The sequence below is a fragment of the Mobula birostris genome, chromosome 25, assembly GCF_030028105.1.
Source record: "Mobula birostris isolate sMobBir1 chromosome 25, sMobBir1.hap1, whole genome shotgun sequence".
NCBI lineage: Eukaryota > Metazoa > Chordata > Chondrichthyes > Myliobatiformes > Myliobatidae > Mobula > Mobula birostris.
The window spans coordinates 972,502-997,489 of NC_092394.1; the positions used below are offsets into that span (position 1 = coordinate 972,502).

The 24,988-nt window shown below is 44.4% G+C and overlaps 1 protein-coding gene and 1 long non-coding RNA gene across 15 annotated transcripts in view; one reads left to right on the forward strand and one right to left on the reverse strand.

Moving 5' to 3' along the window:
- The window catches only part of ncor1 (nuclear receptor corepressor 1), a 297,718-nt gene extending 280,924 nt beyond the window's left edge, over positions 1-16,794 (forward strand). For 12 of the 13 annotated variants that reach the window (XM_072243400.1, XM_072243409.1, XM_072243411.1 and 9 more), the window contains 5 exons: positions 1,811-1,953; positions 4,589-4,642; positions 6,351-6,371; positions 13,699-13,920; positions 15,169-16,794. In XM_072243400.1, coding sequence (XP_072099501.1) covers positions 1,811-1,953; positions 4,589-4,642; positions 6,351-6,371; positions 13,699-13,920; positions 15,169-15,353 — 625 coding nt within the window. In that variant the 3' untranslated portion in view covers positions 15,354-16,794. The remainder of the gene's footprint in view (positions 1-1,810; positions 1,954-4,588; positions 4,643-6,350; positions 6,372-13,698; positions 13,921-15,168) is intronic. The other variant, XM_072243412.1, reaches the window with a different exon arrangement.
- LOC140187750 (uncharacterized) lies at positions 5,466-17,468 on the reverse strand. Of its 2 annotated transcripts, none has more exons than XR_011883147.1 (4): positions 16,934-17,468; positions 11,518-11,581; positions 10,921-10,989; positions 5,466-5,950 (listed from the first exon to the last, which is right to left on the reverse strand). It is a non-coding gene; the product is annotated as an uncharacterized lncRNA (long non-coding RNA). The 2 variants fall into 2 exon arrangements; XR_011883146.1 differs by having other exon boundaries at positions 10,795-10,989.
- Between the last annotated feature and the right edge of the window lie 7,520 nt (positions 17,469-24,988).

The following is a 24,988-nucleotide window of genomic DNA, read 5'->3' on the forward strand; positions in this document are numbered from 1 at the left end:
CCTGATGGCATGAACATCGACTTCTCTAACTTCCGCTAAGGCCCCACCTCCCCCTCGTACCCCATCTGTCACCTTCAGTCTGTAACACCTTCAGTCCTGTATCTGTCACCTTTTTAAATTCTGCCCCCCTTTTACACTGCAACCTGCACTCAATCTTGCCCTTTCTTGATGCCCCGCCCCTCCCTCTCAGTGTCCCAGTCTTTTCCCACCCCACTCTCCTCCTCCCTCTCTCCCCCTCCCCCTCCCCTCCCCCTCTCTCCCCCCTCTCCTCTCTCACCCCCTCTCCACCCCACTACCCACCCCTCCCTCCCTCCCTCCCTTCCTTCCTTCCTTGTTTGGTAGTGTTATTTTTTGTTGTTCTTCAGCAGCTACTTTATTGGAACCCAATGCTGCTGGCCAGGATACTCAGGACATTTATCAGTCTTTACTCATAGTAGTTTACCTGGTATTTGCTCCTCTACTGATGATGATTATTTTTAGTTCCTCCATCACTCTTGCCTTCTTATTGCCCACTGCTTTGGTATGACTTTAGTGTCTTCTATGATACCTGATACAAAATACTCATTTAATGTTAATGCTATTTGCTTAGTTTCCTGTTCATCACCTTGTCTCAATTTCCAGGTCCCAGCATTTACATTTGATGCTCTTTCCTTCTGCATCGTTTGAGATGCTTTTGAAGTCTGCTGTCATATTCCTTGTTTATCTATTCCCACATCCTATTTTCATGACGCTCATCAGTTTTTGGATGGTTTCTAATGTTTTCACGTTCTCCTTACTGTGGATTGCAAATAGGAGTTGGATTTAAGGTAAAATATTTACTGAGCTGAACTGAAGGCCAATAGCCGTACATAGAGCAGGCAGAGCTGACCAGCTAAATGCATCCTTTTGTGTTACATTGATTCCATGGTTCTGTGCCCTATCACTCTTCACCCACTGTTGGCTTCCAGTTTAGCCCCAAATCTTTACCCTTATTTTGCTAGTAGTGCAGCAGCTAATAGAGCTCCCCATAACTGTGAGCTTTCACTGAGTGCTCCAGTTTACTCCACACCTCAAAGCTGATTAATTGGCAGCTCTAAATTGCTCAAGTATGAAGGTAAGTAGTGATATCTCAGAGTAGTTGAAAGTTAGAGATTTATGTAAGATCAGTGTAAATAGGTGGTTGGTGGTCAGTGCAGACTCGATAGACCTAAAGGCTTGTTTCTGTGCTTGATTTCAAATTCCACATTCTCTACACTGTAATTTCCTACGGTTCTATAGCCTTCTGAGATGTCTGTGCTCTTTTATTTCTAGCTTTGTATTCATCACTGAATTGAAATGCTTTGCCTTTGAGAACTAAAATTGTATCTTTGGAAATAAAAACAGAATTTGCTGGAAATGCTCAGCAATTCAGGGTGTATCTGTAGAAAGAGAAATGGTTAACATTTCAAGGCCAGGGACCCTTTGCCAAAATGAGTCCTGGAATTTTAACACTCGGCTGGTCAGACAGTATCTGTGAAGAGAGAAACTCAGTTAATGTTTCAGGGTATTGATCCGTCATCATTATCATTCTCATGGAAATGTATGTAAGCCATTTCATCTCTTCAGCCACAATCATCATTCCATTCTACTCTGAACCATCTGCTTTAGAGCCCCTAGGATCTGGCACCTGGTTGCTTCCATTACCCGAACCTTATTGTAAAATTAAACAAAACTATGGAGTCATTATCATTTTGGTAATTCACAGCTTTAACAGAGATTGAGTTTGTTGCAATCTCTGCGTCTGCTTTCTGTTTTATGAATAACTGTCTTGTGGTATTCTTTGTTTCTCCAGGAGTGACTCGAGATCACCGGGAAACATGGGCTATTTACCAGCATTCTTCACTAAACTGGAAAATACTTCCCCCATGGTGAAGTCAAAGAAACAGGAGATATTTCGTAAGTTGAACTCCTCTGGCGGCGGGGAGTCTGACATTGGTAAGTCAGCCTGTTCTCTTGTTTTATTCACTGAAATGTTTTAAAAATTTCCTCTTACATATTCTTAAACTCACCATCAAGCAGGCCTCTTACAGACATTATGTTTGCATGTTTGCTTGGATGTAAGTGGCTGGGCTGTGCTTTTGCTCTCGTTCTTGCCCCCATCCCCACTCTCCATGGAGACCAGAAATATCATGGAAGGGCTTTTATTCAGACATGAATGCACCAACCTATAGCTCCCAGATCCCTTGATGTATTTCCCCAATATCATCAACACTAAAACTTGCCAGGGGAGTCTTGCTCAGTGAAGCTCCACAAAGGACAAAGCACCTTGAGGGACACGTCATCCACCACCCTCAATATTCATTGCCTCCCTATCTGCACATTATGACTACAGTGTGTTCAATTTACAAAGGGCACTACAAATTATTCTCTGGTCAATTTGAATAGCCTCTCTCAAACCTACAACTTCTGCCACCCAGAAGAAGAGCAGCAGCTGCAGAGAAATACCACCACCTGCAGATTTCCCTCCAAAGTGCACACCATCCTGACTTGTAAACAAATCACCAGCCCTTTGTCTCCTCTGGGTCTAAATCTTGGAACTCTTTATGCAACAGCACCATGGGATCACCTTCCCCAGAAGGTTTGCAGCAGATCAAGAAAGTAGTTCGCCTCCACCTTCTTGGCCTACTAAGGATGAGTGATAAGTGCCAGCAGTCTCCAGGTTCCAAACAAATAAGAAAAGTACACTAACTTAATTTGGAGATTCTGTGCAATTGATGCTGCCTGCTTGTATTTAGAGCATTACTGCACAGGATGGAGAGTTAGAACTGAGAGAGTAGTGGAAGCAGGGTGTCTGGCAGCATTCAGCAGTGTCTCAGTGGGCACAAGTTATTGAAGTACAGAAGGCTATGGGCCAAGTGCTGAGGGCTGAGATTAAAATGGATGGGTGTCAGCTGGCTAGTGTGAATGAGCAGCCTGTTTCCATGTTGTGTGACTATATCTATGATTGATATCCTAATTTAGGTGTGATTTCATGTTGTGACCTGATCACCTTTCACATAAATTCCTGCCCCATCGCATTTCCCTGTTGCCACACAAGCTCTGATCCAGTTCCATGCCACAGCCTGTTCTAGCTCCAGTCAACCAGTCAAAATCCATGTTGAGCCCCACTCATGTTTGGTTCTATGTTGTTCATTGATTTCATGCTTTTGCTGACCAGGCTGTCCACTGCTTCCCATCCAGTAAAATACTTGAGACCTTTTTCACCAAACTGAGGAACATGCTATGAGCTTAATCACAACAGTGAAGCCTGAACATCCCATTCAGCAGACATCAGCAAAATTAAGGAATAATGATGTCAGACGGTGTGCATTAAGAAGACTCGCGTTCAGAATAATAAAAAGTTGTATTGAACAAAATGATGGAGAAAACGTGAGCTACAAAGGTCAGGTAGCATCAGTGGAAAGAGAAATTCATTTAACATTTCAGTGACCATTAAACTAAAACATTAACTCTTTTGCTCCATCTGGCCTGCTGAGAATTTCCAGCATCCTATGTTTTTATTTCCAGATTTCCAGCATTGGCTGGATTTTAATTTTGGGTTGTATAAAAGTACATTTGTTAATGTAAATGCAGAGGATCAGAAGTGTTTTGGTGGCCCTACTTTCTGACATGTATTAATGACTTCAATGTGAGTGTTTGGAAATTTTGCAAATAAATTAATCCTGGAGATGTAGTGAATCATGAAGATAATGGTAACAAATACTAAAAGTACATGGGCAAGCAGATTGGGCATCTAGTGGCAATGAAATTCTATTTTAGCAGTAGTGAAAAATACAAAGGCAGCTCTAAAGGGCACCAGAAAGAGAGAATATTGGGTGTAGAGGTGCACAGATGAATTGCAGTGACAGGACAAGTTGAGAAAGTGGTTAAGAAATGCGTGGGATTCATAAACAGAGAGACTAAGAATAAAATCAGAGAATCTTTGTGGGACTTTACAATATTGTGTTCAGTCCTGGTCTCCCAGCTCTGGAAGCTGTGAAGGCCTTGGAGGGATGCAGAGGAAATTTCCTTTAAGTGTTCTGGGGAAGAGCGATTTCACTTGAAAGTTGGACTGAGTTGTTCTCCTTGCAATAAGAAGGATTAGAGTCACAGAGTCCTTGGGTCAACTGGTCCACACTGACCCAGGTGCCTTCCTGAGGTAGTCCAATTTGCAGGCATGTGGCCTGTACCCCTCCATCCCTCCACACCATAGGGTGTGCATATTCAGGGTGAGGGAGGTAAGATGCAAGGGGACTTCTGAGGAACTTTGCTCTGGAACTCACTGGCAGTAAAAATGGTGGAAACTTAGTGTTTCCAAAAATGAGCTGAATAAACATGAGGGAGAGTAATTGACAGGGATCTGGAGAAAGATGAGATTTGGGACTGATTGGATTGCTTTACAATGAGCCATCATCAATGTATTGGGCTGATTGGCCGTGTCCTTGTTTGGATGTTTTTTGGGAATATGGGGAGTGGTAATTGAAGATAAAGTATTTTCAAGAGAGTAAACATCTTGGTTCCTGGGCTGCAGGAGTAGGCTAATTTATGTGGGTGTATGACCATTCATTAATGAGTTCCTTTTTATTTTCAGCTAATGCTCAACCTGGGACTGAGATATTTAACCTTCCTGCAGTTACCACATCAGGTAAGCACAGTTGGAATGCTGTCCCATTATAGAGACAGAAGAAATGAGCAGGAGTCAGCTTCCTGGTCCCTTTTACCTGCTGTGTCATTCAGTGATGAGTGGTTCTCTCGGTGCCATATTCATGCACTGGGAAACATGAATGACCACAAGTCCCAGTGAGATGTTTGATTTCTAATCCAGCTACAATCTTTGTGTGTGTCTCTCTGCAATGTTTCCTGAGACAAGGAACCAAATGCAACAGTGTCAGAGTCATGTTTCTAATGTGCCTTGTGCCATAAGTTTATATTCAAGGTGTCCATCACTACTGTGTCTCCCCCCCCACCCCCCAATCTAGCTGAAGCAGTGTGGCCATATCCAATGCTGAGTCTTTACATTTAAACAAAAGTATTAAATAATTTTTTAAAAATCTATATTTCAATGTTATAAATATTTTTAGTGACTGCTTAGTATCTACTAATACTGAGTTTTTGAGAAGTGGATAGCAGCTACCAATTAAAACAGGAAATGCTGTGCTGAACCTGTGATCCAGGTGAGGCAGCCATCAAAGGGTTCACCCAGTACTTACTCTGAAGGCACCCACAGGACAACACAGCCTGGGTCCACCATCAGGTACTCAAAAGGTTTCAAAGGTACAATTTAATGTCAGAGAAATGTATACAATATACATCCTGAAATGCTTTTTCTTTGCAACCATCCACAAAAACAAAGGAGTGCCCCAAACAATGAACGATAGTTAAATGTTAGAACCCCAAAGTCCCGCCCCCAGCTCCCCCCTCCGGTTGTAGGCGGCAGCGAGCAACAATCCCCCCCCCCCGCCCCACTGGCAAAAAAACAGCATCGGCACCGCCACTGAGCACTCAAGCTTGAGCAAAGACACAGACTTGCAGTTACCCCAAAGACCTCGCGTTTCACCTGGTATTCGACATACCGCAGGTTCTCTCTCTCCCTAACTAGGGAGAAAGGTGTCTCCGTTTTCCCAGCGAGCGGGGAGACATAACAAACAACTCACTGGTTTATGATGTTAAAAGTTCGTTACGTCACTTTTCTCAAGCTCTGTGCCTGAAGATCGCAAAGATCCTGGGTCTCCAGGCACACTGCCGTATTTCAGCTCCCCCGATGACACACAGGTCTCCTGTTGTGACACCGACCCTCGATCTGCCCATCTCCAGAGCTCCGAGATCCTAGGTTTCCAAATTCAAGCTGGACTCTTAGGCCGAGCCTTGGGCGTCCCGAGAGTGGGTCCGATTCCTGCACAGAACCGTAGTCAGCGTGTAACTCCAGGTCAGGATCAGGATCTTCAAAAGAACCCTGAAAGGGAAAAATAGAGATATTGAAGATGGAAATAGAGCTGTTTCTGAAGATGCCATTATCCCTCCTAAGCTCCGCCTTCTACACTCATGTAGTTCAGTGGTTCCCACCGAGTACAAAACGTTGATTAGGCCATAGCTGAAGTTCTAGTCACTACATGAGAGGAGGACACACTGATACTGGAGAGGATGCTGAGGAGATTCACCAGGATATTGCTGGATATCTGCCTGTGCATAAGAGTGAACCATCCCTTAGTAAGGTTAAAACCATTTGACCTCTGGTTATAAAAGTATATTGAATTTATTATCCATTGCATTCAAAGATTATGGGTGCATCTTGTGAAGGAAAATTCATCTTAATCTCAGTTTCTAAATCCAATTCTTTCTTTCCTTCTTCCCAGGTGTGGTTTCATACAAGAAAGGTGCGTCAGTTTATTTAACAATCTATTCACAATTTTCAGATAAACCATTTAAAATTTATTGAGAATAGATCATTTTAACTGCTTTTTCTTTCTTTGGTGATCTCCGAGAACCCTTGGAGCACAGCTCAGTAAGGTAGTGAAGAAGGCACTGCAAACTGACATTCACTAGCCAGGGCGCAGAATGTAGCACCAGTAAAGTACAATATTAGGAAACATTGATTAGGCCATTGCTGAAGTATTGTGTGTAGTTCTGGTCACTACACGAGAGAAAGGCATACTAACACTGGGGAGGATGCTAAGGAGATTCACCAGTATATTGCTTGGATGGAGCATCTCAGCAATGAGGAGAGACTGGGTTAGGTTACGTTTGTTTTCCCTTGACACTGTAGGTTGTGTAAGAAGCTTGGCTGATGTATACAAAATTAGCATGGATTGAGAGTTAGTTAACAGATAGAAAACTAGAAAATGGCAATATGCAAGCCCTTCTCAGGTCAGCGGGCAGTGATCTGCACTTGGGCTATAGTTATTCACAGTCTATACATTGACAATTAGCTGAGGGTATTTACTTCCAGGTTTGCTGATGAGCTAAAACTAAGACTGAAATGATGAGATTGCAGAAAGAAAATAGTGGTACTTCTGCTCAAAGGTTAGTGTTAGTGGTCTGACCTTGGCCCTGACCTCCAGTTCACAATGCTGTCCCTGTGACTGCATGGATTCCACTCCCTCTGCCCCCCCCCCAAATCTATCCAGAGGTGTGCGAGTTGGTAGGTAATTGGCCAAAGTATAGTCTGATAAGGCTGATTTAGTTGATGAACGTGTGAGAGCAGTTACAGGTAGTTTACAAGTGGGGTTTGTTCTGACAGCTAGCATAGTCTCAAGTTGTTTTAAAAATGTGAGAGGCTTTAAGGTGATAGTGACAAACTAAGTGTGGATAAATTTGAGATTTGATAGAAAAATAAATGCTTGGTATTTTTTTAAAGATGGGAGACTGAAGTGTTTATGTTCAAAGGGACTTGAGTATTCTTGTACATAAGTCACTGAAAACAAACATACCAGTGCAGCAAGCAATTAGAAAAACAAAAAGTACATCAGGTCATCATTGTAAGAGGATTTAAGTTTAAAAAATGTGGTGTCATTTTGATTATATTGGTACTTGGTGAGACGACAATCTCAGTGCAATTAGTAGAGCTGGTCGGTGTGAACATGGTGGTTTGATGGGTCTGTTTCTGTGCTGTGTGAAACCATGGTTCTATAACTGGGGTCACCATGTCAAAATTAGCGTTGGTAAATCGTTGGAGTTCTCTTCCCAAGGAGGCTGTGCAGTCAATGATTGCATTCCAAACTGTTTATGAGAAATTGAAGGATATAGGGATAAGGTGGGAAACATTGTAGAGCAGGGTTTCCCAACCGGGTGTTCATGGACCGCTTACTTAATGGTATTGGTCCATGGCATAAAAAGGGTTGGGAACCCCAGACATCATCCAATGTCCTGCTGAATGATGGAAGATTTCTGCGACTAAATGGCCCCCTCTTCCCATTTCTTCCATTCTGCAGGCTGCTGGTTGGTGTCCGTTATGATGCTTTAAAAATGTGAAGATGTTATAATGAGGTTCAGAAGCTGTGAAACATCTATTCAACAGGAGTCATGTAGCAAAGAGAAAGGCCCTTCAGCCCACTTTGTCCATACCAGCTCCATTTCCTAGCTCTCAGCTCATACTGTGTTGATTCAAGTTCTCACATGAATACTAATTAAACATTGTGAAAGTATCTGCAACTGCTATCTCTCTAGGTTCCTTTTAAATCTCCCACCTATCTTAAATGTACACCCTTTGGTTTAAAACCCCTCGGTCTACAGAAAGGCTTCTCACTATTCACACTTGTCACTGCCAAACCATTTCAGATACCTAGATCAGATATCCCCTTCAGTTGCCTCTGCCCAAAGAAAACAAACCCGGGTTATCCACAGCTGAAAAACTCCATCCTCGGTATTCGGTCCATTAATGGGTCAAATCAGGCTGATTGGCCTAGTTTTGCTCCTACATCTCATGGTCTTACACCATGCAGCTGCACTTTTCTCATAGTGCAGTGATCAGAGCTGAACAAAACAGACCCAATATGGTCTTTACCAATCTTTTACATAGATGTAGCATAGCCTAATTTCTGTGCCCTCATCTATAAAGGCAAGGATGCCATTTGCCATTGTATCGACCTGTGCTGCTGTTTTCAAGGGTCCTTGAGCATCTGTACAGAGGGTCCTAGCATTTATTGTGCATTTCCAGCCTTATTACTTCTCCAGAAATGTAAAAACTACATTTAGCAAGATTAAATTCCATCACCGATTTCTGTCTGTACTGTACAGAGGGTCCTAGCATTTATTGTACATATCCAGCCTTATTACTTCTCCAGAAATGTAAAACTTACACTTAGCAGAATTAAATTCCATTTGCAGTTTCTCTGTCTATACTGTACAGAGGGTCCTAGCATTTATTGTGCATTTCCAGCCTCATTACTTCTGTTCCCAGGATGTGGCTTTCCGTTCCAGACAACAAAGATATCCTTCTCCTTTAAAGAATGGGGTTTACCTCCCTCCACTGTTGATGCTCCCCTCACTCGCATACCGCATCTCCTTCATTTCCCGTACATCCCCATTCACCCCATCTGCCTCTGCATCCAACGCATCCTCTACAACTTACACCATCTCCAAAGGGATCCCACCACTATATGTATCTTCTCTCCTTCCCCCTCCCCCCCGACTTTCCTTGGGGATTGCTCCCCCTGTGATTGTCCTACTTATCCTTGCAAGTGGTTTAAGTACACCTGGCAATACACCACTTCCATTCAGGACCCCGGGCAGTCCTTCCACGTAAGGCAATACTTAACCTGCAAATCGGCTGTTATGCCTAGTGCTCCCAATGCGGCCTACTCTACATTAGTGAGACCCCTCATAAATTGAGGGACTGCTACATCCAGCACCTCTGCACCATCCGCCACAAGCGGGAAGCAGAAATTAATATTCCCAAACATTTTAATTACAATTCCCATTCCTGTTCTGACAAGTCGGTCCATGGCCGCCTCCTGTGCTAAGAGGCCACACTCAAGATGGAGGAGCAACATCTTGTATTCTGTCTGGGTAGCCTCCAACCCGATGGCAGGAATAATGATTTCTCCTCCTGGTAACAACATTCTCTCTCCTTCCCCACCCACCCAATTCCCCCACCCACCCATTCCCCCATTCCCCCACCCATTCCCCCATTCCCCCACCCACCCACCCATTCCCCCCACCCACCCACCCACCCATTCCCCCCACCCACCCACCCACCCATTCACCCCACCCACCCACCCACCCATTCCCCCCACCCACCCACCCACCCATTCCCCCCACCCACCCACCCATTCCCCCCACCCACCCACCCATTCCCCACCCACCCACCCATTCCCCCCCCCACCCACCCACCCATTCCCCCCCCCACCCACCCACCCATTCCCCCCACCCACTCCCCCACCCATCCCACCCATTCCCCCACCCCACCCATTCCCCCACCCCACCCCACCCCACCCCACCCCACCCATTCCCCCCCACCCATTCCCCATTCTGACCTTTTACCTCTTCTCAGCTGCCTATTATTTTGCCCAAGGTCCCCACCTCCTCCTCTTCCCTCCTTTTCTCTAATGGTTCACTCTCCTCTCCTATTAGATTTCTTCTTCTCCAGCCATTGACCTTTCCCATCCACCTGGCTTCAACTATCACCTTCCAGCTAGCTTCCTTCCCCTCCCCCCACCTTTTTGTTATGACATCTTCCCCCTTCCTTAGTTCAGAAGAAGGGTCTCTGCCCAAAATGTCATCTATTCATTTCCATAGATGCTACCTGACCTGAGTTCCTACAATATTTTGAGTGTGTTGCTTTAAATTCCATCTGCCATTTCTCTGCCCTTCTTACTAATTGGTCAATATTATTCTGTGATCAAAGACTACTCTCCTTACTATCAACAACACCATCAATCACTGTCACTGTGAACATACTAAAATACCTCCTTCACTCACACCCTGATCACTCGTGTACAGTTTTCACCCCCCACCCACCTCGCTCCTTGGAAGTGTTCACATTTTATTGTTTTTCAACATGGAATCACAGTGGATTTAATTTGCACTTTTTTTGACATTGATCATTAGAAAAAGGCTCTTTTATGTCAAAGTGAAAACAGATCTCTACAAAGTGATCTAAATTAATTACAAATATAAAGCACAAAATAATTGATTGCGTAAGTATTCACCCCCCCCCCCCCCTTAATATAACACACCAAATCATCACTGGTGCAGTCAATTGGTTTTAGAATTCACATAATTAGTTAAATGGAGATCACTAGTGTACAGTATTACTGACACACCAACACGCCCTGGGGGAGATCTGATCGACAACCCTACCTCGCTCCTTCCAGGCTTTACTACAGCTACCAGAAAAAACTGGATAGCTGCCAAAACAGCACAAGCACTACACCGATGGGGCACCCAACAAACCCCTGTGTAGCCCCAACCTATGATGTTCTCCACCTGGTCCAAATATGCCCTGTCACCAAGATCCGAAACTGCTTTGCCACGGTCCATCAATATGGCCACGAGCTGGAGGAGTGGATCAACAAAAAACAATTAGAAGTGTGAAGAGAAAAGCACCTGCCATATGAAACAACTACTAATGTACAGACAAGGTGTTTCAATTGAGTGTAGTAAAAATACATCTGTTTGTGGAAGGTCCAACTGCTGGTGAGTCAGTACCCTGGCAAAACTACACCATGAAGACAAAAGGACACTCTTAAGTAACTCCGCAAAAAGGTTATTCAGAAGCAAAAGTCTGGAGATGGATACAAGAAAATTCCAAGTCATTGAATATCCCTCGGAGTACAGTTTACATCAATAATCAAGGCATGGAAAGAATATGACACAGCGGAAAATCTGCTTAGAGCAGGCTGTCCTCAAAAACCGAAGGGGGCTAGTGAGAGAGGTCACCAAGAGACCTGTGACAACTTTGGAGGAGTTACAAGCTTCAGTGGCTGAGATGGGAGGATACAATAACTGTGCCCAGGTGCTTCTCCAGTCGCAGCTTTATGGGAGACTGGCAAAGAGAAAGCCACTATTGGAAAAAAAACTCACCTGAGATCTTGGCTAGACTTTGCCAGAAGGCCCGTGGGAGACTCAAGTCGGCTGGAAGCAGGTTCTGTGGTGTGATGAAACCAAAATTAAGCTTTTTGTCCATCAAGACTAAACGCTATGTTTGGCATAAGCCAAACACCATACAACATCAAAAACACACTATCCCTTCCATGAAGCATGGTAGTGGCTGTATCATGCTGTGGGGATGCTTCACTGCAGCAGGCCCTAGAAGGCTTGTGAAGGTCGAGAGTAAAATAAATGCAGCCAAGTAGAGGGAAATCCTGGAGGAAAACCTGATGCTGCCTGCAAGAGAGCTGTGACTTGGGAGAAGATTTGTTTTCCAGAAAGACAGTGACCCCAAGCATAAAGCGAAAGCTACACAGGAATGGCTTAAAAACAAAAAGTTAATGTCGTGGAGTGGCTAAGTCAGAATCTTGACCTCAATCCAATTGAGAATTTGTGGCTGGGCTTGAAAAGGGCTGTTCATTAACAATCCCCATGCAATCTGACAGAGCTTGAGCAGTTTTGTAAAGAAGAATGAGGAAAAATTAGTATCCAGATGTGCAAAGCTGATAGAGACCTATACATGTAGACTCAAGGCTGTAATTGCTGTCAAAGTTGCATCTACTAAATACTGACTTGAAGGGTGTGAGTAATTATGCAATCAATTATTTTGTGTTTAATAATTGTAATAAATTTAGATCAATTTGTAGAAAGCTGTGTGAAAACGGCCCATAGGATCACTGGGGACCCAAGCCATCCCAACCACAATCTATTCCTGCTGCTACCATCTGGGAAACAGTACCGCTGCATAAAAGCCAGAACCAGCAAGATCCAGGATAGCTTCTTCCACCAGGCCAGCAGACTGATGAACTCACGCTGACTTGAGTGTGCTCTATGTTACATTGACTGTTCTATTTATTATAAATTACAGTGATTGCACATTTAGATTGAGATGTAACATAAAGATTAAGAAATTCAATTTAGGCTGCCATATCTTTAACAATACAGCCCCGAATAAGCCCTTTCACCCCTTGTGCCACACTACCCAACAACCCTGATTTAACCGTAACCCATTCATAGGCCAATTAAACTATGTCTTTAGACTGTGGGAGGAAACCAGAGCACCTGGGAAAACCCATGCATTCCACAGAGAGAATGTACAAGCTCCTTAGACTGAACTCTGATGCTTCAATCTGTGATAGTGTCGCATTAACCACTACACTTCAATGGTGCCCACTTTTATCTGGATTACTTTTTTAAATAAGGGTTACTCAACCTGTACCTTTTCTGTGAATTATGTCTAACCACTTTACCATAGTAGACTATAGTGGTGAAAAGCAGCAATGTTGTAAAGGTGTATAACTTTGTTTGGAATAGTCTTGATCTCTGTCCAATGAAGTACTGAAGAATATTCAGAATAAACTTTAGCATTGGAACTGGGAGTTACATCTATCAGGAAGAATTAAAAGGGGTGAGGCCTTTTTCTGCAGAAGTGAATAAATTTGAGGGGTGTTCAAATGGAATTTGTTAAGGAAGGCATTGGGATATTTCCTTGGGACACCAATGCAAGGGATCAATATAAAATGATCTTTCATGAATTCAGACTGGTGAGAACGTTGAACTCAATAGCACGAAGTTCAGTGAGTTGACAGGAATAGGAGGAACACGTGAAGAATGGGAACAGAAAATTTGCTGGCATGGTCCAGAGGAAGAAAATGTAAAGAAGTTCTTGTGGAGTATGATGGCCAATGTCTACAATTGGCATCCATCCTCTAGTTCTAAACCAGCAGTATTAGGTAATAAGCTGTTAAAGTGTAAAATCCAGTCGCTTCATAAAACTTGATTAAACTTGTCCGCTTATTTATCCAGTTTATATTTTATAATGCTGACTGCAGACAGCTTGTGGTGCTGTAACAACAAGAATGGACTGAATGTGAAGCAGTGACTTTCTGTGCTGAATTCTTTTAACTTCATGGTTCTGCTTTGCAACCTCTATGTAGGATCTGAAGTCACTGAGTCTATTCATTGCTGTTGCTTTGCTTGTTGGAGCTTGCAGCTTGCAAAACAAGTGCTGACTTGTGGTTTTCCTGTTCTTTCTCTGCCTGTCTGTTCCTTTCTCTCTCCCTCCCTTGACTGACTTCCCTTTACCCTGTCCAACTGTTTCCTCCCATCTCCCAGGCGGAGTCAGTGCTCGGACTAATTCCTTTGCAGATCCGGCCAGTAATCTCGGCCTCGAGGACATTATCAGGAAAGCCTTAATGGGGAAATATGATGACAAAGGAGAAGACCACCAAGGGGTTCTAGCCCACCCTGTGAGTGCGACGCAGGACAACATGAGCACTAGCATCCCTGTGTCTGCTGATGCTCGGACTGAGGAGGCTAATCCGTCACCTCCGTCAGGTTAGTGCGTGGCTGAGGAAGCATCGGCAGCAGCTGGTGTATCATGTGGTGCAGCGTCCAATTCTTCCATGGACGTGGGGTGCTGAGTAGGACCTTGTACAGGCTCCTGCTGAAATCTCAGCATTGCCACAGGAGAAATGAAAGGGAGATTTGCCCCAAAAGCAGCCCCACCTCCATCGTTACCAATGCCTCAGCTCAACTGCTGAAGCCTCTGTCCATGATTTTGTTACCTGTGACTTTGACTTTTGCAACAAATTCTGTATAGATTTAAGATCATGTGAAACTTTGGTACTGTAATTTGTGCCGTCCCCTTTACCTGTTGATCCATGCTGGTTCCTGGTTAAGCTGTTAAAATTTTCATCCCTCCATGGCCCCACCCCTTTCAGTCCCTCTCATTTCATCCAGTCCTATACCTGTCCAGACATCTCTGCACACCTCTAGTTATAGCCTCTCAACAATTCGGCAATGGCAGCCAGTTGCAAAGACCCAAAGCTCTGGAATTCTTCCCTCATGCTCTCCGCCTCTACCCTTTTCACTTCCTTTAAAGTGCTCCTTAAAACCTGTCTCTCTGATGAAGCTTGTGGTCATCTACCCTAATCTGTGTCTCGGTGTTAAATTTTGTTGATAACCATTCCTGTTGAAGCATCTCGAGATGCTCTGTACATGTTGATAGCATGGCTATATGCAGATTGCTACTTTGACTTTTTATTTTGGAAAAAGGCTTTGATCTTTTTTTGTCTACACTTGCACTTTATTGCCTTGATTTTTCTCTGGCCACTGGGTATCTGTTGAATCAGCCGGTAGTCACTGTTCCATACTCCTCATTGTTCCACTCCACAGCACTGCCCACCTACCCTTTCTGACCTGACTTGTTTAGCAATTTTCAACAAAAGTATTTTGTGCCTTTTATCTTCAAGCTACTTTTAAAGCGCTGAATATCTTTCCAGTTGTATGGCTATACATCTCAGTCCGAGGGTCACTTCTATAGCATGATAACAGACACCATCATGAACTCTTCCCTTTTCTCAATCTGAACAAAGCAGCCTCACCCTGACCACACCTTCTTACTCCACACCTGTCCATCTTGGCTTGGTGTCCACATTATAGTTCTCTGAAAGTTACTTGGAGCACCTACTGCATTAAAGTTGCCCTATAAGAGGATGTAGGGTATTTTCTACAGTGCAGAAACATGGTGAACAATGGGACAGTAAAGAATGCAAATTAACTGCCTTGTGTCTTCTTATCCAGGTTCAACTGCGTTCCCATATAACCCACTGACGATACGTATGATGAGTGTGGCACCAACATCCATCGCCTGTGCGCCCCCAACCATGGGCCAAGCCAGTTCACATCCACCGACCAGGACGTGGGAGCGTGAACCAGCTCCCTTACTCTCCTCACAGTACGAGACACTGTCAGATAGTGATGACTGAATTCCAAAGTCTGGCTAAGATTTTACAAAGTGTTTCCAGTCTGCAGGCCACAGACAAGAGACTCTTCAGGAGCCTGAGTCAGTGATTAAAATAACCGAGCATTTGTTCACAGCCAAATGCAAAGCAATCTCCAGTTCCTTTGAGCAGATGTAGATTGGAATGTCACTGCTGATCAGAAGTTTGTGTAGAATTCACAAAGACGTTTTCTGCTCTCCACTTATTTTTTAAAAAAACTCTTTAAATCATTCTTGTGTATTATAGAATTTTTCTCCCTATGTATCATGCTACCAATCTTACACATTCTTAAACAGTGAATTTGATTGCTACAAAATGTAGGATATACATCAATGAGGTGAGCCCAAAGGACTGGTGTATTCATTGTAAATTGTTTCATTTTGTCTTTAATTATTTAGCAGTACTGCTATGATATTAATGCATGGATGTATTATGATTCATTGTAAGATGCGATTTGAAGGGAGTATGTACCCTGGTGTGTTTGGGCTCAGGAAGAGGCCTCACCGTACAACTGTGCACAATGTTAACCCAAAGGGAACATCCTGTACCTCCACCTCATGCTTTTGCATTTCTTCCCTCCCCCACTGCTTGCAAAACAAAATAGTTTGAAAGTCTGAGAAATGTAAGAAGATCTCAAAGATGCTTCCAGAAGTTAATCTTTTGTTTTTATGGTGGAAATGGGAGAGAGCTGTTTCCTCAAGAGGTTTAATGGTTGGACTGAAGCTGGAAATCTATCTCAGGTGGAAGATGACATTCTGTCCTGCCTGCTGGATGGAGCCTCTAACACTGGATGCCTGGGTCACACTTCAAATGGAGTTCCTATGGGTGGTTGGCAGTCTGTTTCTGTTATGATCTCAGAAGATTGTAGCAATTATTTGCACATTGCCTCTCACACATTGGAGAGCGGCAGAGGTCAAGGGAGATGGTAGTATGTATCACCCAGTAACATCTGGATGGAGTTGTGAAGAATTCTAAACTTCACTCAAAGTTTACTGAGATTCCTGTGCTGCCTGACTGCTGATTGCAAGTGTTAAAGTATCTCTTCAGCTTTAGTCCTCAATGCTGGATGTGTTTTGCAACTTTGAAAATGCATGTTTCTCCCTAGTTTGGGAGATGTCCTGCAAATAATCATAATGCTGACTGTGGACTATTGAGGTTGAAGGAACTCCACAAAGAGTTCCTCATCTGGAATGGGTTGTGTTATTTTATTTGTTCAGGACTGCCAACAGCTTTCACAGCACGACAGGGGTTGAATTCTGATAATTATTTTAACTGCACTGTATTGTAACTGCAACCTCCCTTCCTGCCTGCCCGCCCGCCAGCCAACCCAGGCTAACATCTGCCTTTTAAAGTAGCTCACCATTCCAAAAGTCAAACCATTCATGTAAATGTTATTAGCCTGAAATAAAGATGGCATCTGATTTCAGTCTTTTAAATTGGCTCTTTTATTTTCGTCATTCCCACCGTTCCACTCCTCTCCTCCAATGTCGTGACATATGCTGTTTTCCCCCTCTGAATTCCTCCGTTTACCATTCACCTGCCAGTCTCCCATCTCTACCCCCTACCGGTCATATCCGAATTCTTCCTCATACTCCCTCTTTCCTCTGTACTGGCGATCTTCACTCTCGATCCTGATGAAGGGTTTCGAACCCTAATCGTTTCTTTCCTTTCAGAGGTAAGTTCCTCCAGTAGATTGCGTGTTAAAACGCAGCTACGTTGCTAAACGTTTCCGCCATCCTGCAGTAGGACCCCGGGGCGACGGAGGGCGCGTGGGGCGGGGCCTGTGATCTGAGCCGCAAAGTATCTTGGGAGATGGAGTTGTTTGTTGCTACCAGAATGCAGCGCGCGCAAGAGGTAAGTGGCGTGGTTTCGGGCCGTGGAATCCCACCCTCGCCTCAGCCAGTACATCCCTGACCCAGTCCTTCACAGCAGCCCCACCTTCCCGTCCCCGGTCGAATCCCACCACGGCCCTGCTTCCTACTCCTGTCCGGACACAGACCCACTTTCCCCGAGCTGGCTGACAGAGGGAGCAGGTCCACAGCTAGGGAGGAGATATTTCTTGCCCCAGAGGCTCGGTGTCCGAGGATCTGCCGTCACAGGTCAGCTGTGACGTGAGGCCGAATGGTCGCCTCCTTCGTCAGTTCTGAATGTACGTTTGCGTTACGTTACGTTATGAGTTAATAAGTGGTTTAAAATAGAGACTAGAGTGCCAGTACAGTTAGTGGAGAGATTATGGAGGAAGATGTTGGCAAGGCATCACACAAAGCCAGGAATCAAAGGGTTGAACATGGTGCGACTCATGTCCTGAGCTGCGTATATAGTATTTCATTGAAAGAAGTACTGTATCGTACGTGGATCAACACTTGGAATTATGATGTTGTAGCCATTAGTGAGACTGGGTTGCAGGAGAGGCAGGACTGGCAGCTCAATATTGCGGGGGTCCGTTGTTTTAGACGCAGCAGATCAGCAGGGATGTCGTTACAAGGCAGTACTCAGGATAGACTGGAGAAACACACATCAAAGTTGCTGGTGAACGCAGCAGGCCAGGCAGCATCTATAAGAAGAGATGGTCTCGGCCTGAAACGTCGACTGTACCTCTTAGAGATGCTGCCTGGCCTGCTGCGTTCACCAGCAACTTTGATGTGTGTTGCTTGAATTTCCTGCATCTGCAGAATTCCTGTTGTTATAGACTGGAGAACTTGTCTAGTGAGGTGTTACTAAATAGTGAGTAATAATAAAAGTATGACCGTGTTAATGGGGCTGTATTACAGATCACCCAATATTCCACAGGATTTACAGGAACAAGTTTGTAGAGAGATCGCACTGTTGCAAGAAACAAGTTTGTTGTCGGTGATTTTAACTTTCCATATATTGACTTGGATTCTCATGCTATAAAAGGAATAGATCGGATAGAGTTTGTCAAATGTATTAGGAAAATTTCTGTAACCAGTTTGTAGAAGTCACAGCCAGAGTTAATCTACTAGGGAATGAGAAGTTTGTGTATGGGAACAATTTGCATATAGTGATCACAATGAAGTAGTTTCAAGGTAAATAAGGAAAAAGATGGGTCTGGTCCACAGATTGAGATTCTAAATTGGAGGTAATATAAAAGGGGATTAGGAAAATCAGGTTCATGTCAGGTCGCAAGAGAGGAAATTTGTTGACTGCCAATGAGATGCCTTTTTGGGACAGCTTGTCCTTGAGCCTACTTGGGGAAGGGGTATCTCAGATTGGGTGTTGTGTAATAACCCAGATCTTATTAGGGAGCTTAGGAGACAGTGATCATAATATGATTGAATTTGTACTGCACTTTGAGAGGGAGAAGCATAAGTTACGTGTTTCGGTATGACAGTGGAATAAAGGGGATTACAGAGGAGCTTGCCCAGGTGGACTGGAGGAGAATACTGGCAAGAATGACAGCAGAGCAGAGTTGGCTGAAGTTTCCAGGAATAGTTCACAAAGTACAGTATAATTATGTCCCATAGAAGAAGTTGTTCTCAAATGGCCAGGGTAGGCAACCATGGCTGACAAGGGAAGTTAAGGACTGCATAAAAGCCAAGGAAAGGGCATATAAGGTAGCAAAAGTGAGTGGGAAGTTGGATGATCAGGAAGCTTTTAAAATCCAACAAAAGACAACTAAAAACAAAAAGCTTACAAAAGGTTCAAAAAACTAGGTAATCATAGAGATCTAGAAGATTAAGGCTAGCAGGAAGGAGCTGAAGAACGTGAAAGCAGGAGAGCCAGAAGGGGCCATGAGAAGGCTTTGGTGAGCAGGATTAAAGAAGACCCCAAGGTATTCTACAGGTATGTGAAGATCAAGAGGATAAGACATAAGAGAATAGGACCAATCAAGTGTGACAGTGGAAAAGTGTGTATGGAACCAGAGGTGATAGCTTGAGATACATAATGAATACTTTGCTTCAGTATTCACTACAGAAAAGGATCTTGGCGATTGTAGGGATTACTTGCAGTGGACTGAAAAGCTTGAGCATATAGACATTAAGAAAGAGGATGTGCTGGAGCTTTTGGAATGCTTCTGGGAGGCGAGGGAGGAGATTGCTAAGCCTCTGGCAATAATCTTTGCATCATCATTGGGGACGGGGAAGGTTCCAGAGGATTGGAGGGTTGCAGATGTTGTTCCCTTATTCAAGAAAGAGTAGCGATAGCCCAGGAAATTCTAGACCAGTGAGTCTTACTTCAGTAGTTGGTAAGTTGATGGAGAAGATTCTGAGAGGTAGGATTTATGAACATTTGGAGAGGCATAATATGATTAGGAATAGTCAGCATGGCTTTGTTAAAGGGAGGTCCTGCCTTAGTACATGTACATGTCTACCCACGGCCTCCTCTACTGTATCTCCCAGTGGCCACACATTTTAATTCCACATCCCATTCCCATTCTGACATGTCTATCCACGGCCTCCTCTACTGTAAAGATGAAGCCACATTCAGGTTGGAGGAACAACACCTCATATTCCATCTGGGTAGCCTCCAACCTGGTGGCATGAACATTGACTTCTCTAACTTCTGCTAATGCCCCCCCCTCGTACCCCATCCGTTATTTATTTTTATACACACATTCTCATTCATTCTCATTCTCTCTCTCTCTCTCTCTCTCTCTCTCTCTCTCTCTCTCTCTCTCTCTCTCTCTCTCTCTCTCTCTCTCTCCCTCTCTCCCTCTCTCCCTCTCTCCCTCTCTCCCTCTCTCCCTCTCCCCCTCTCCCCCTCTCCCCCTCTCCCCCTCTCCCCCTCTCCCCCTCTCCCCCTCTCCCCCTCTCCCCCTCTCCCCCTCTCCCCCTCTCCCCCTCTCCCCCTCTCCCCCTCTCCCCCTCTCTCCCTCTCTCCCTCTCTCCCTCTCTCCCTCTCTCTCTCTCTCTCTCTCCTTTTTCTCCCTCTGACTATACCCTTTGCCCATCCTCTGGGTTCTCCCCCCCACCCCCTTGTCTTTCTCCCTGGGCCTCCTGTCCCATGATCCTCTCATATCCCCTTTGCCAATCACCTGTCCAGCTCTTGGCTCCATCCCTCCCCCTCCTGTCTTCCCCTATCATTTTGGATCTCCCCCTCCCCCTCCCACTTTCAAATCTCTTACTAACTCTTCCTTCAGTTAGTCCTGACGAAGGTACTCGGCCTGAAACGTCGACTGTACCTCTTCCTAGAGATGCTGCCTGGCCTGCTGCGTTCACCAGCAACTTTGATGTGTGTTGCTTAAATTTACAGCATCTGCAGGATTCCTGTTTCATGCCTTAGGAGCCTGATTGAATTTTTTGAGGATGTGACTAAACACATTGATGAAGGTAGAGCAGTAGATGTAGTGTATATGGATTTCAGCAAGGCATTTGATAAGATACCCCATGCAAGGCTTATTGAGAAAGTAAGGAGGCATGGGATCCAAGAGGACATTACGTTATGGATCCAGAACAGGCCTGCAAAGAGTGGTTGTAGACGGGTCATATTCTGCATGGGGGTCGACTGCCTCAGGGATCTGTTCTGGGACCCCTGCTCTTCGTGATTTTTTTAAATGACCTGGATGAGGAAGTGGAGGGATGGGTTAGTAAATTTACTGATGACACAAAGGTTGGGGGTGTTGTGGGTAGTGTGGAGGGCTGTCGGAGGTTACAGCGGGACATCAATATGATGCAAAACTGGGCTGAGAAGTGGCAGATAGAGTTCTGTAAGTGTGAGGTGGTTCATTTGGTAGGTTAGATATGATGGCAGAATATAGTATTAATGGCAAGACTCTTGACATTGTGGAGGATCAGGGCGATCTTGGGGTCTGAGTCCATAGGACACTCAAAGCTGCTGCGCAGGTTGACCGTGTGGTTAAGAAGACATACAGTGCATTGGCCTTCATCATACGTGGGATTGAGTTTAAGAGCCGAGAGGTAATGCTACAGCTGTATAGGACCCTAATCCGACCCCACTTGGAATAAGTACTGTGGTCGGTTCTGGTTACCTCACTACAGGAAGAATGTGGAAACTATAGAAAGAGTGCAGAGGAGATTTACAAGGATGTTGCCTGGATTGGGGCACATACCCTATGAGAATAGGTTGAGTGAACTTGGCCTTTTCTCCTTGGAGCAACGGAGGATGAGAGGTGACCTGATAGAGGTGTATAAGATGACGAGAGGCATCGTGTGGATAGTCAGAGGCTTTTTTCCCAGGGCTGAAATGGCTATCATGAGAGGGCAGAGTTTTAAGGTGCTTGGAAGTAGGTACAGAGGAGATGCCAGTGATAAGTTTTTTACGCGGAGTGTGGTGAGTGTGTGGAATGGGCTGCCAGTGATGGTGGTGGAGGTGGATACGATAGGGTCTTTTAAGAGACTGTAAGTACGTACATGGAGCTTAGAAAAATAGAGGGCTATGGGTAACCCTAGATAATTTCTAAAGTATGTAACAAGTAGTGTGGGTAAAGGAGAGGCAGTGGATGTCATTTACTTGGATTCTTAGAGTTCATTTGATAAGGTGCCATGGGTGAGATTGCTAAACAAGATAAAATCCTACAGCATTGCAGGAAAGATACTGGTGTGGATATTTAAGGTGGAAGTTGATAGTTTTCTGATTGGTGAGGGCATCAAAGGATACGGCGAGAAGTGTATGGGGTTGAGTGGGATCCAGGATCAACCATGATGGAATGGTGGAGCAGACTTAATGGGCTGAATGGCTTAATTCTGCTCATCTGTCTGATGGGCTATGTCTGCTCCACTATGTCATATAATCACAGCTGATCCGTAAGATATAGGAGCAGAATTAGGCCATTTGGGCCATCAAGTCTGCTCCACCATTTCATCATGGTTGATCCAATTTTCCTGTGAGCCCCTGTCTCCTGCCTTCACCCCATATCCCTTCATGCCCTGACCAATCAAGAATCTGTCAACCTCTGCCTTAAATATATGTGAAGACTTGGTCCCCGCAGCTGCCCGTGACAAAGAATTCCAGATTCACCATTCTGCTTAAAGAAATTCTTCATCTTCATTCTAAACGGATGCCTCTCTATTTTGAGGCTGTTTCCCCTGGTCTTAGACTGTCCCACCATAGCAAACATCCTCTCCACATCCACTCTTATCAAGGTCTTTCAGCGTTCAATGGTTTCAATGAGGTCTTTTTTAGTTGTCTTTTGTTAGTTTTTAAAAGCTTTCCAATCCTCTACCTTCCCACTAATCTTTGCTCTACTATATGCCCTCTCTTTGGCTTTGACTTCTCTTGTTAGCCACAGCTGTGTCATTCTTGTAGATTTCTTCTTCTTCTTTGGGATGTACAGTATACACCCTCTGTCTTCTGAATTGCTTCAAGAAACTCCAGCCATTGCTGCTCTGCTGTCTTACAAAAATAGAGGGCAATGGGTAACCCTAGGAAATTTCTAAGGTAAGGACATGTTCGGCACAGCTTTGTGGGCTGAAAGCCCTGTAGGTTTTCTATGTTTTTATGTCATCCCTGCCAGTGTCCTTTTCCAATCAATTTTGACCAATTCTTCTCTCATAGCTCTGTAATTCTGTGTACTCCACTGTAACACTGATACGTCTGACTTTAGCTTCTTTTTCTCAAATTTTAGGGTGAATTGGATCATTTTATAATCACTTGCAACTAAGGGTTCTTTTACCTTAAGCTCTCTAATCAATTCTGCCTCAATGCACAACACCCAATCCAGATTAGCTGATTCTATAGTGGGCTCAATCACAAGCTACTTTAAAAAGGCATCTCGTAGGCACTCTAGAAATTCCCCCCTCCTGGAATCCAGCCCCAACCTGATTTCAGCCATCTATCTGCATATTGACCCCCATGACTATTGTAATATTGCACTTTTGGCATGCATTCTCTATCTCCCATTGTAATTTGTGGGCCACATCCTTACTACTGCTATATTCAACTCCCTTCAGGGTCTTTTTACTCTTGCAGTTTCTCAGCTCTTTCTACAATGATTCAACACCTTACAACCCTAAGTCACCTCTTCCGAGTGATTTTATTTTATTTTTTTACCAACGGGGCAACACTGACCCCTCTGCCTTCCTGCCTGTCCTTTGATACAATGTGTATCTTTAAACATTAAGCTCCCAGCTATAATCTTTCAGCCATGATTCAGTGATGTCTGCCACGTCATACTTGCCAATTTGCAGCCGGACTGCAAGTTCAGCTACCTTATTCAAATACTGTGCGGGTTCAGATACAACACCTTCAGTCTTGTATTCAGCCTTTTCTATTTTGACCACCTTTAGTGTTCCAACTCATCCTGTTGCAGACATCCCACCTCTCCCAGAAGTTCCGGGAGTCTGCTGCATATTGATTGCGGCTCCCTGATGCCCAGAAATTATATACAATATCCCGGAAATCAATTTTTTTGAGAGGGAGAGCGAGAGCAAGCATCCTGATTGGTCTCTCTTCGTGCTAAGTAAGCCTATCAGTTTTCTCTGTGGGCAGGCTTTACAGTTGACCTCAAAAATAATGACAGTGTTACTCGCTGCACTGTTTGCAACAGTGACTTTTCTAATGCCCATGGTGGGTTAAAATGTTAAAGACATGTTGAGGAGGGTTTAATAGATGTCATTCGTTCATTAGCATAGTTAACGTTATTTAAACTAGCTGGCTAGCTGCTAAAGGCTGATTTATACTTGTGCGTATTAGCTTAAGCAAATGGGCTACGCTGTTGTGAGCATTTATACTTGTGCGTTGGTGTGTCTGGGTTGCTTTGCAATTCACCGCCAAAACGTTAGTTGGCGGTGGGGTTTCTATGCCACTGTGTTGAGATTCTTCATGTTAAAACTCAACAAGAAGAAATTTGAACTTCAAACAATGGCAACTGAAACTGAAGGAGGGTAAATTTTCTGTGCTTGTCCGGCCACTGAGAGACACGGACGAGGAAATGCATTTCAAATATTTTCGGATGTCAGCAGGTAGATTTGACGATTTGGTTCATCGTCTCCAACCATTTAATTTGCATCAGTGTACGCACAGTATACTCAGAGACTGGCAATCACCACTCGAGTTTTAGCTTCAGGTGGAAGTCAATAAATAGGCTGTAGCAGCTAGCTACAAACTGGCGTCAAGCACAGGGTCCTCCATAATTTCGGAGGTCTGTAAAGCTTTATGGAAAGCATTGCAGCCAGAGTTCCTTCCCTGCCCTTCAGTCACCCAATGGGAAGCTATTGCAGCGTAGGAGGAAATGCAATGCTACCAAGCAGACCAATCACAGTTGTTGTGGTTTGCGTCGCCGCGACGCGTAGTTACATTTTGGGAGAGGTGAGCGTTAGGCTACGGCGTAGGGTTCAGCGTAGGGTACATGGCTACGGCGTACATTTGACGCACAATTGTAAATCAGCCTAAAATGTAGCTACCACCACAGGAAACATCCTTTGGACTCTCTCCAACGACGACACTTCCTTTCTGAGATACGGGGCCCAAAACTGTTGACAATACTCCAAGTGCAGCCTGACTAGTGTCTTATAAAGCCTCAGCATTATCTCCTTGCTTTTATATTCTGTTCCCCTTGAAATAAATGCCAACATTGCATTTGCCTTCGTTATCATAGACTCAATCTGTAAATTAACCTTCTGGGAGTCTTGCACGAGGACTCCCTCTGCACCTCTGATGTTTGAACCTTCTCTCCATTTAGATAACAGTCCTCACTATAG